Source organism: Parus major, chromosome 1A (genome assembly GCF_001522545.3).
Source record: "Parus major isolate Abel chromosome 1A, Parus_major1.1, whole genome shotgun sequence".
Classification (NCBI taxonomy): domain Eukaryota; kingdom Metazoa; phylum Chordata; class Aves; order Passeriformes; family Paridae; genus Parus; species Parus major.
Window position 1 is genome coordinate 61,886,439 of NC_031773.1, and position 12,203 is coordinate 61,898,641.

Consider the following 12,203-nt stretch of genomic DNA (forward strand, 5'->3'; position numbering starts at 1 on the left):
GCACAACTCAGACAGTATCAGCTCCTGATGAGGCTGTCTGTGCTAGCTCAGTCAGAATGAAAATCCTGCCACGGATTTTCTTTGGCCTGAGTGGGCCCCCTGGTGTGTGAGCTCAGGATTAAAACTCCTGGGTTTCTCAGTCCAATTGGTTTAGTCAGCATTCAGCCCTCATTTTTGCCTGAAGTGATTTTACACCTAGTGAAAAAATCTAAACTATTTTAATCCAGTGCAAATTCTGTGAGCTGTAATGAAGTGTATTGTCCCGCTATGTTGCTGTTGGTTGCCAGTTAACTGCACCAACAGTGTTCTGCTGCACAGATCTGGGGTTCATGGGAAAGCAAGCTCTGAAAAAGCCATGATATAAAGTCTCATTTGCCTAATAGCAGACAGCAGCTTGGCACCAATTTCCCTTTGATGTAACAGTGCTGAGAAGTTTCACTGCATTTTAGCTCAGACATGAAGGGAGGAGGAAGTGACCTTCCTTGCTACCACAGTGCTACGTTCCCCCAGTAGGCTGAATTAGGCTCCTTCAGGTTGTCCTCTCCTGGTGTCAAAATGCAGAAAGAATTTGCAGGTATGAACAGTCTGAGCTGAGACTGGTGTGAAGGAGGCAGCTGTGGCATCACTGGACCACGGTGGCCACACACAGAACAAGTGCAGAAGGGCAGCCATGCATCCACCCCCTCCTCCAAAAATGCCCCCAGTGACTGAGCTGCTGTCCTGCAAAAGACCCCATTAGCAGCACTTCAGCTTTTCACTCCCTGGCATGGCCAGGGGCAGCATCCCTGCTCTGCCTCAAAGATCTGCCTTTCAGCATGGGATCAGCCAGTTTGTGTGGGGCTGAACCTGATGTGTGTTGTGCTTCAGCTCTCCCCACTTCAGTTCTCATGAACTGAATTCAAAGCTTCTTTGAGAAGCAGATACACATATGCCACACCCAGGCACAGCTGCTAACATTAGGCAAGAAAGCAGCAGACATTTAAATATAGAACAGCCAGGCTTGGTGAGAGGGGAGAGCTCTGCTGCTGCATCTTGACTTCCTTGATCAGCAAGCTCTTATGCTTGCACAGAATGAAACAACACAAGCAATCATATCATTTGGAAGGAAAAATATTCCTGTAAACCAAAGTATGCAAAGTGTCCTATGTTGGGTTGTTCAAATTTTGCAGTAGAAAATTAAAAGAAATTCCACAGCTTGAAACTTTAAAAACCCAGACCAGATTTTGGAATGAGTCAAATTTCAGATGTCCAGGAACATTACAGTCTCCCCAGGAGAGATGAACACAGATTCCCCCAAGACTAGACTCTGCTATATATGTCAAGATAGACATGCACTGATGATAGGCAGAAGCTACAGTGTATAATTTCTTAATCCATCTAATTCAGTATCATTTAAGACCCACTGACATCTATTCAAGGAACAGCAATGGGACAGTTGTGTAATTGTTTGGATGAAACGTGCAGATGTCCATCTCATTGACTGGCAAGCACTTCTGGCCAGAGCTGTACCTGTCCTGTCCAAATTAAAAGTAACAAACTCTTGCTTCATTTCAACTAGGAAAATCCTTTAGCTTGAGAATCAGCAGCAGCCCCAAGCCTGGAACTCTCTGCCTTCCAGCAAGCCGGGTGACCTGCTCTGCTTTTGCATCTGCACCTCCACAGCTCCCTCCCCACATGCAAGACCTGGAAAAGCTAACCCCTGCCAACAAAAGCTGTCAGCACACCATCACAAAAAGGCTCAGGGGACTCTATTCTGATCCCCACCCACGAGTCTCTTACTCCCTGCTGTTTCCCTTAGGGCTACTGGCCAAATAAAGTCCCAACTGGCACAACTCAAGATGGCCCAATCTATCCTTGAACTACCATCACCATCCATCCACACATCCAGTACAACTCGGGTTCATACAAACAGCATGATATTTGAGAAGAAACTCAGTCTCTTTTGTGGTCAGCACAGTTTCAGAGTTTAGTGCACTGTTGGCGTTCAACAACTATTTCTTAATACAGACATGAAACTACAAATTTAGTGGTGAGAAGGACAGAAGATATGATATTTTATATATTTTATTTTTCTCAGAATTTTAACAAATGTATCTGTAGTTCACCGGTCTTTCTCTTCCTACAGTTTTACCACCATATAATTATAAAATACTACAAATGACACTTTCCAAGCTGTGATCTAGGAGGTGACATTTCATTTTCAAAACTGACCTTAGAATTTAATTCCTAACCATTTAGAGGCTTAGATTAATCTTTTAAGATTGTCACCAAAATAGACATTAAGATGCTTTCTGAATGGCTGAGCTAATGGACACATTCACAGCAAATGTTTGCATAGATTTTCTTGTAAAACAGCCATATAATTAAAATGTATAAACAAAGTAAAGGAAAAATCAGGGCTTATTTTCCCTGTCCAAAGTGCAGGTGTTTGCATGTGTACATACACGCACACACACATCTATTTGTACTAGCATGAGTAAACTTAGTAGACTTTGTCATAACTATATCAACTACCAGCAACAGCCATAGATATACAGAGAGGAAGTATGTATTTTAATAGTTGTGCACAAGTAATTCTTTTTTTTAAATGTAACCTAAGCCACATAAACTTTGAATATTTAGATAGACACAAAGATATATTTGTAGCTGGATGCTGTGAAACAAGTCGTTGTCTGTCACAAAGGCTGAAGGGAAGGCAGGGATGTCTCTCTGTTATCATCCTTCAGAGAAAGTTTAAGAGCAAGGGGAAAAAGGCACTCCTGTGTTAATCTGAGTGAGAGCTTCAGTGCATGTACCAAGACAGCCTGTGAGCCTGCCGAGGTGGGAGCCAGCCCAGCCTGCCGCTCACAGAGCAGCCACCTGCACATCAATCCCACTGCAGGAGCACGGGGAGACTGCCAGCAGCCAGCACACTGTGTGACCTTACCTGTTCCAGGTAGCGTTGGAGCAGGCCCGGCGCTGCTGTGTCCCCCGCTCATCCAAGGCTGCCTGCTCTCTCTTGCCCAGATCACTGAGGCTGGGCGAACTCATGAACTTCAACCTGCGAAGAGTCCTCATGGTCAAATGTGTGTTTGCGTGTGGCAGCTACAGATACACCATCCTGTTTACACACATACACACGCAGCTGGAGCAGCGGCAGCAGCAGCAGTGCGAGCAGTTCCCTCCGTTTGCTGTTCAAAAAAGAAACTTAAAAAAAAAAGAAGAGAGAACCGGTCTCTAGGGAGCACACCTCTGCCAGCAAGAAAACAAACCTTTAATCAGATCAACTCTGACGTCATCAACTGTGGTTAATAATTTCTCCAGTCCTTTCAAAAAATAAGTCCAACTTCTGGCTGCTGCCACAGCACACTGAAGGGGCCCCTTGTAACCACAGCTGCCCCGAGTGTGAAGGCTTCCCTTCCCCTTGGCCCCTGGCAGCATGTCTTGGGAATCTGGCTCAGCACTGCGGTGCTCCACCTGTCATGGGAACTGCTTGGCTCCTCCAGCAGCCTGGGGGGGTCCTGCAGCATTTCCCAACCTCTCGCCCCTCTTCCTGCTCTCATAAATGGAAACGAAACTGGAGGGCAACAGACAGGGAAAAAAGCAAACCAAAAACAAAACAAACCCAAGTAGCCAATACTGACGCCCTGAGACTTTATTGGGAAGTTTCATAACTGCCTGTGCCCTGCCACATTGCGACACTGAACACTCCAACTCTCACTCATACGTCCACATCCACACGCTCAGAGGCTGCTCTGGCTCAAAGCCTCACACAAAGGATTCGCAAGCAACATAACTGCGGAATGAAAAGTGATGGTCTGGGGTTTAGCATTTGGAGGAATTTCTGATGGTGCACAGAAGAGCCAGATGATTTGCCTTTCTCTGCCTGTATTGTTTGGTTTTTTTATTTTTAAATTGTGATAACAGCTGCAGTAAGTTTCTACAAAAGCCCCAGGTGTCTTATCTTCAAAGGAAAGTTGACTGACTGCAGCAGTGAAGCTGAAGGATATGCTTCTGCAAGACTCCACCCCATGCTTAGTTCGCTGTCACTCACTTCCAGCTCTGTTTTAAATCCAGGAATGCCTGGCTAATCTTCTGGGGTAGTTTGCAACAGACTGATCCAGAACATAAGAATTGCTCTTTTATTGCTACAGCACTGATCTGCATAGTCTGGTAAAAGCCACAAAGGCTTCTTGCAGAGTAACTTCACACTCACTGCAAAGAGTAGAAGAAATAGAAGAACTTATCCTTTCTTTTTTTTTTTTTTTTTTCTTCCTGTTTCCTACTTACTCTTTTCATCTGTGATTGCCTGTTGTCTAGATTCAGGTATAACCAGCTTTGTTGGTGTCCAAATAACATAGCAAAGCTTACTCTACAGGAAAACTCAATTTCTCACGGACAGCTTTGCCCTATGTGCATCATATACTGACATATTTTAGTAAAAAAACAATTCCTCTCACTATTCAACCAAAGTCAGATAAGATTATTGCATATAAATATTTACTTCCATAATTTGATGTAGTTTGTGAGAGCTCCATGGGGACCAATTACAGAACTACTTAGAGAAATAAATCTATTTTTACCTTGAGCCACTTTTAGCCATAGTGATTTTATCCCACTGCTTGAATTAGCATTGTATTAATTGCCCTTCCCACACCAAAACTCTCAAGAATACAAATGAGCAGCACAGTAGATGGAATATAACATATCACTTTGGAAGGGACCTGCAGCCCCACATCTAACCTAAGGACAAAGACCTGACTATCCCCAGTCTCTTCCAGATGTTTAATTCTTTCAAACAAACAACGATTCATTATGTATACGGCAGCAAAAGGAAAACAAATACATAAATATATATATATATATATATATATATATATATCTCCATATTCTAAGGGATGAGATGTCTTCTACAGCATACAAATGAGGGAGCAAACACAGCTCCAGCAGAACACTGCTTTATCCAAATGGGATGAAGGGCACTACATTTCTGTGGACAATATGGCTGGGGAGAGCAGGGGAACACAAATCAGCCTAAGTTTCTGCTAAGGGTTCAGATAAAATGTTTGTCTGCCCTGTGAAGTGAAAAAGCTAGTTAGACAAACAAGTGGCAATATAATTCCCTCTAATTTCATTTTGCTTTTTTTCTTCCCACATTCTGTGAATTTAATAGTTTTTGCAAAATGTTATAATACTGGATTAAATCCTTGCATTTTTTAGCACTTTGATTCTGTCTGTATGGTTAAAATACTACACCTGTAGAAGTTATTCTATTTATATGTCACCCCATCAACCTGTACTACACTCAGAGTCAACTCATGCACCAAATCATAAGCCAGCATTCTAATATCCTGAAAAATTTGCAACAGGAGACAGGTTTTCTCTACACTCTTTTCTCCTTTCTTTGATTACACCTGATCAAATGTTGATTTATGATAAAATAAATAATTTTCAACAAGGGCTACTTCCACCCATAACTGCAGATTAATCCTACATATTTATACCATGCTGAGAGTCCACGGACATGCTTGACTTCATGTCATTCATTAACTTGACCTAAGTAGTGCTTGGGTAAGAAGGGAGAAGATAAAATCTGCACTTCAGCATTACAAGTGAAGAAGAGAGAGGTGGTGTGACTTTCCCAGCCCACTTCATAAGGGTGGCAGAGACACCAGAAGATCTTGGACCTCTGTTTCCCATTCCAGCAGAGGAACTGCTGCAGGTAGCTGGGGATTTCTGGGGCCCAGGTGGCCAGAGGGCAATGCAGGAGTCAGAACTCCTCAGAAGGGCTTGTGCTACAGCTGTGCTTCTGCAGCCACTGGTGAAGTGCTGTCAATACAGCACTGCTTCCAGAGAGGCTCAGCAGCACAGACTGCTCAGCACTGGCCATGGAGAGGGGTGAGAGCACTGTTGGACTCACTGGGAGGAAGGGGAGGACTGGGGACTGGGAGGAGACCTCCAGAAGGTTCAGTAAGGAGCACTACATGCTGCTTAAACAGAACAGCTGCACTCAGCGCAATCACAGAGATGAGACTGTCAAGTACTGGTAGGTTAATTCACTTAAACCCAGCTTGCCATACATGGTACTAATACTACTAAGCTCACACAAAACCTGCAGCTCAAAGGTTAAACAGTTTAATCAGAGCCACATTACCACTTCAGTGAGGAAGGCACTGCCAGCCGTAGCTCATTCTCTTCCCCTGTAACATTTCTCCCTGTAAAAACAGGCCTGTCTCTACTAAAAAGAATTCTTTGATCTGTGGGGACCACATCCTGTGAATGACTGCACAGCAAGTCCCAGAGCTGCTAGAGTCATAGGGGAATTTCTGCTTACCTGGACTTACTTCTATTTTAAGGCCTAAAACAATATATAGGTAGATAAATACGAGCTGGAAGTTGAAGAGGATTTATGCTGTTACTAGAAAACCATGTTAACATACAGATCCAGGACCTTGTATCAAATGCTGCTTTTAAAATCACAGGAGTCACTCCACAGTTTCCTCCTGCTATGTCAGTTTTGCCTGCAACATTCTTGCTGGGACCTGTGGTATAAAGATTGTATTGCTGTGCCTAGAAAACATTAGAAAAAAAATTCCAGGCAGTCCTCCCCAAGCATACACTTGGTTTCAAAAGAATGAGATTTAATGAAAAAAAAAAAAATAAAAAGAAAGAACCTTACATTTTATTTACCTAATGTTATGTTAATTTTTACAGTTTAATTCTACTGTCTACTTAAAAGTTTCTTTTTGACCATGATGAGAGGGGAAAAGAAGTAAAAAGTAATGTTCACAATGGGAAACATTATGAAATTTACAATATATGAAATCCGTAATAAAGCTGTGGCTGCTATGGGTCAACTTGTTTTAGACTACACCACTCTGGTACTGCAATGACAAGTGAGCACTGCAGTGGTATCGCTACCAGTGGGAGGATGCAAACAGTAAGAGAATTTGCCATCTCAGCTTTATTCACCATTCAGAGCTTTGCCATGAAACAAAACAACTCAATAAATAAAAATTTTAATTGGATAAGAAAAAAGCAGCCCACTACTTCACTTTATCTCCCTGTCTCTTTTGGAGAAGACTGCAGAACATCCTGTAGTGATGCTGAGTGGTGTACACTTCACAACCAAAGAAGAGAATGGCAGAGAGGAGTTTAAAATCTCCCTAGAAAAATGCATTTTAGTTTTTCATAAACTACACCACAAAACTTAAGGTATGCCTTGACACATACCAAAGCTCAGGAATTAGTCTTCTGACAGAACAGCATAGCTCTCCTAAAGGACATCCTGCCACACCAGCAGATGAGGGACGAGGCAGAAAGGAAGGAGATGCAACCATCAGGAAAAAATAAAAAGAGCCAGAAGGAAATGAAGTTGTAAACCTTATGACTCATCAATTCCTTTGCTACATAAAGCTCCTTTATTATCAGAAAATAAAGAATAAAGAGAGTAAAGAAAGTAGACCAAAGAGGGTCTATTTACACCCTTCCTCCTCCATCCCAGTGACTCTCTGCAACCTCTGGAGATAAAGGCATTCTCAAGGATGCCTTTTTGTTTATTGAGGTTAGTCCTAGGACGGCCTTGGTTTTGCTAGTCCTTTATCTTATTTCTGCCCTCACCACAGCCAAGCCCTGATTTATAAGAGAGGACTTGGCCTTACTTAGATGTCTTCCCAACCTTTGGAACACATCCTGTGCTTCTACATCCTGTGACCAGCCATGCCCATGTGACCACAGCTGCCTCCCTGTGGACAGAGTTGGGCTTTCTGCCCCTTCACCTCCATGTGGGATTCACACATGGCATTTGTCTTTTAGGTTGTGACAAAGAAATGCTCATGACAGTATCTCCTCCCTAAGCAATCACAAGGTGACACCCATGAAGAGCCCTTTGACTAGGGCTAGCAAGGGATGCTCTGCAGTTTACAGACCATCTGCAAAGCTTCAGCACTGATATTCAGGCAAGCCATGGCTGCTGCAGTTCCACTGCCTGCCTCAGAGATACACTGGCTTCCACCAAACATGGCTATCCATGTCATGCCAACCTGCAGATGGGCCCATCTCCTGGACCTTTCCTTCCAGAAGTTTTTCAGTGTGAGGCAGAGCACCATGGGTGTGCCTAGGAGATTTTCTCAGCAGAGAGGCCTGCAAAGGTCTGGAGCAAAGAACCATCCAGACTGCAGCAATCATCCACTTCTAGTTTCTTTCCATAGTCTACTGATGGATGACATTTATTACCTGTACACTGAGCTTCTCAGCCTCCTCACCTTGCTCCCTTCCTGCTTCTCTTTCACCCTTAGCTTTTATACTCCCTCTTCATTTTTTGTCTTTCTTAGCTAGCTAATTCTTCCTCAGACAGTTTTTAAATATAAACGAAAATTTGGTATTAACAATATTTGAAAAACCACACTTTAGCTGGCTCTCAGGGAATCAAGGCTTCAGTTTGCCTGTTTGGACTGTGAACTCCTCTTTACCCTTTTCCCTTTGGGGATTCACTCTGTTCTTCAGTCAGCAAAACAGGGCCCTGAGCTCAGATATAGATCCCTGTCCCCAGCATAATCTAACACAGTTGAGCAATACCTGCTGAAAGCATCCATGAAATCCTACCCTCTTTGTCAGCAGTTTTTGGCTTTACAGAGCAATACAAGCAGTTGTTAAAATACAGTAGACAGCTAAATCTTTTTTGTTGTGTTCTTCAGGACAAAGGCACTAGGAGAGAATAAGGACAGGAATAGGCCTGTTACACCCCCATCCAAAATACCAAGCTTTCCATGATAAATCAATGCTCCTGGCTTGTAGTATTGCTTCTAGTTATCTCTGTAAAGGTTCTGGGAATTAAAGACAGTGCAGTGGTCGAAAAAAATTCAGTTGTTCTGCTGGAGGAAGAGAGGACCAATGCTCTGGATTATATGACCTGGGGCATTACCACCTTCCACTCACATGCACCCAGGAAAGGAGATGGGTTTCTGAGCGCCAAATGCACCTGTTTCAGGAATTACTGCTGCCCACTCAGTGAGTTAGCAATCCACTGTAACCAGTGTATACTCCAGGACAATCTCAAAACTTTGCTCTTAAATGGAAGTCAAATCTTAAATTTTGATTCAGAAAGTAATATTTCAAGAGTTCTGATCAATAAGTAAACCAAACATTTCAATACTTTGTGCTCTTATTACAAGATCATGAGATAGTGGAAAATTAATCTTACAAAGTAATTGAGCTCATAATACATGTGATTTTTGCCTTCCTGAGCTCTATGTGAATTCTTTCCAAAATTGCTTATCTTGCATAATTTTAATTGGCTCCCAGAACACCATGACCTTGATGCAGCAGCTACAGTAGCTCAGTGCTGACTTCTACAGTAATATATGGTACCATGCCTTCCAAATCTGTGAGCCCTGAGAGATCGGAAATGTGTGCTGCATGGTGCTATTTTTCTTATATGCAAGCATTTCTGATTTAAGGTCTTCCAAGAGGGCTCTGATTGCCTTGGAAGGTCACCAAGATAAACAACCCACTTCAGCAACTCACTGAGTTTCTAATGAACTGCACTGGTGGGCAGCTGTTAGTTACAAGTAATATCCCATCTTTCTCTCAAAGCCATATTGCTTGTGTAATGTTCTCTCAGAGCATGGCTAGAAACATGAACTGTGCCTTGAGATTACTGTGCCTAAGTCAGGGAGGTTACTTCTGACTCAAGCAATGCAAGAGCCAGCTCTGCAAACCTGGGGAATCTTTGACTCTCGTGGTATTACGTTGCTGGTATTTGCATGGTACTATAGCACTTTGGAACAAATCCTGTAGTCCTGCAAGAATCAAAAAAAGCCTGATGTTCAATGGATTCTTTCAGATAATTCATCATTCTCTCTTTGCCTCACAAGGATGTCTTTCTTAATGGAAAAAGCACCAGAGAGATTTAAAAGACAATCCAAAATTGCAACATCTATCTGTGCACTTGGACTCTGCAGCATTCAGTGTGATGGAACTTTCACAGGAACTTAAAAATGGGGACCTCTTGCCATCCTTCACACACACATCCTTCACACTTTCTCATGCTGAGACAGTCCCTGCAAACTGAGATACTGGGCAGTGCAAACAGCCAGAGTATAAAAAGTCTTAATTGCACAAATTTATACTTGTACCTTTAAATCTTCATTTCACCAGATCAGCAGGTCCAGTACTCAAGTATGTATGACCTCTCAAGTATGTATCACATTGTGAGTGTTTTCTCAGGATGCTCTGGGAAATAATTTATAACAAAGGGCAGAGTGATGTAATTTTTTAGACTCCACAGCAGTATTTGGAAAAACTTCACTGTCACTGCAGCTCATTAGCCCATCTCAGTCTTCAATCAGACACAATATGGTATCGACATCTGAGTTATCACCCAGGAGGAACGCCTCATTATGGAGGAGGTAAAGCACATTCCATTTCCTTGCAGAAAACATTTTTTTCCCCACGAGGTAACAACAACTAGATACTTAGATGAGGAACTCCTCCTTCTCTAAAGTAAGCATGAACACCAGCCTCCTCAAACTACTGGGGGATGCAGTGGAAGAACAGAGGCATCATCCAGAAGATCTGTGTGTCTTCATCTATGTTATGGTATGTCCCTTGTCTCTCTCTCCTGATGAGTCCTGCTATTTTGTTCACCAGGCTCCATTTCATCATTTCAAATGATTTGTTCTCCAAATCATTATAGTATAGTAACTTTACTTTGCAAAACAGTTCAAGCTTTCCAAAGGCATGCTCTTTTTTTTTTGGTTTTTTTTTGGGCACCCCTCAGAAAACTGCTGGAACTGTAAACATTTTAGGCTTCACAGCACTGGGAGCTCTGAGCCATCTAAGATCTTCCAGGCTGGCTGCTCTAGGACCAGCAGTTTGAAAAACCACCTGGACTGAGGTCCCACATTCTGAAACAGAAAAGCTGAAGGACTTGAGCAAGGCTCCCACATGTTCTGCTGAGATCCTGGTACAAAAAGCAATGTTTCTAGAATGCACAACTCCTTCATACAGACGGCTATAGGCCAGGTAGTCCCAGACTTGCAGCCAGCTCTTATGTGAACTGCTTCCTGTGGAGCATGCTTCATTTTGGGAATACCACCAGAAAAAATAAATTAACTTAAAACCTTTAATGAATGACAAAGCCTGGAGTGTGGTAATCTCCACATTTAAATCTCTGTCTCATGTGCTTTTGAGATACTTTGGTCTCTACAGAGAGGTTTACACGAAACTTCACCAACTTAACATCTTCACATTGAGGGGAAGATCACAGGAGGATGGACAAAGCTTGGTCCTGTGGAAAAACTGCAGCCTTTGCTCATCCTGACTCTTAAAATCTGGAAAAAACATTTGTGTCAGCCTACTTTTTCTAAAATTTCATTTCAGGCCCATTGCTCAAGGATGGAACACAATGACACCTGAGGTGATGAGGCCACCTGGAAAGGCAGCTGGGCTGGGCTGGGGCTGTGCCCCCTCAGGTGAGTGGGGAGGGAGCCCTGAAAACAGCCATGTAAAACACAAAAAAACCCAATAAAACATGCACCTGCCTGTGAAAATGTGCTCCTTGTTGCTTCTAACTACATTTTAACTCTTTGATGAGCCCCTCACAGGGAAAAACAGCTTAACTCCCACAAAGGTTTATAAATCAACAGCTGTTTGTCACGTGTTTTTTTTAATAAAAGACGCCCCTCTTTGGGTTTCCCACCTGGAATGGAAGGGGAAGTGATGGCAGGGCAAACACAAGAGGAATCCTGCTACTCTCTTCCCCTAGGCAGCTTGAGGGACCAGCCCAGTGCTATCCCCTTTTTTGATGGGACAAAAACCGAGTGCCAGCACCCATGGTGTGAGATGCTTCCCACAGGACACTCTGTGACCCTGGAAAAACAAACCAGGAACCTCCAAGAACCTCCTTGTCTTACACTTTTGCTCTGTCCTCCATATATGGAACACAGGTTTTCTCCACCCACACTCCTGGTACATACCTGAGCAGTGGTAGCACCATTTGGGTCTTCCAGTTTTGCTGCATCATTAAAGCTTTAGTCCCTGCTGTGATATTCTGGTGCTTTCAAATTACAGGGGCCTCGGTCAAAAGATAGAAAAGGAGGAAAAAAATGTTTCTTTTTTGTCCCTCTCAGAATGGTCAGAATTGGAATTAATTTTATCCTGTGTAATGTTTTGGCTTGGTTCTTATTTTTTCCAAGTGAGTTCATGCATTTCTACTTGCAGAA

The 12,203-nt window shown here is 42.9% G+C and overlaps 1 protein-coding gene across 3 annotated transcripts in view; it reads right to left on the minus strand.

The window, feature by feature from the left end:
- The window catches only part of PRR5 (proline rich 5), a 99,275-nt gene that overhangs the window by 46,485 nt on the left and 40,587 nt on the right, over positions 1-12,203 (minus strand). The window contains exons 3-4 of one of the 3 annotated variants that reach the window (XM_015628766.3): positions 3,117-3,186; positions 2,927-3,040 (exon numbers count right to left, since the gene is read on the minus strand). In XM_015628766.3, coding sequence (XP_015484252.1) covers positions 2,927-3,030 — 104 coding nt within the window. In that variant the 5' untranslated portion in view covers positions 3,031-3,040; positions 3,117-3,186. Of the gene's footprint in view, positions 1-2,926; positions 3,187-12,203 lie in introns of those variants that run through there. The other 2 variants (XM_015628764.2, XM_015628763.2) reach the window with 2 other exon arrangements.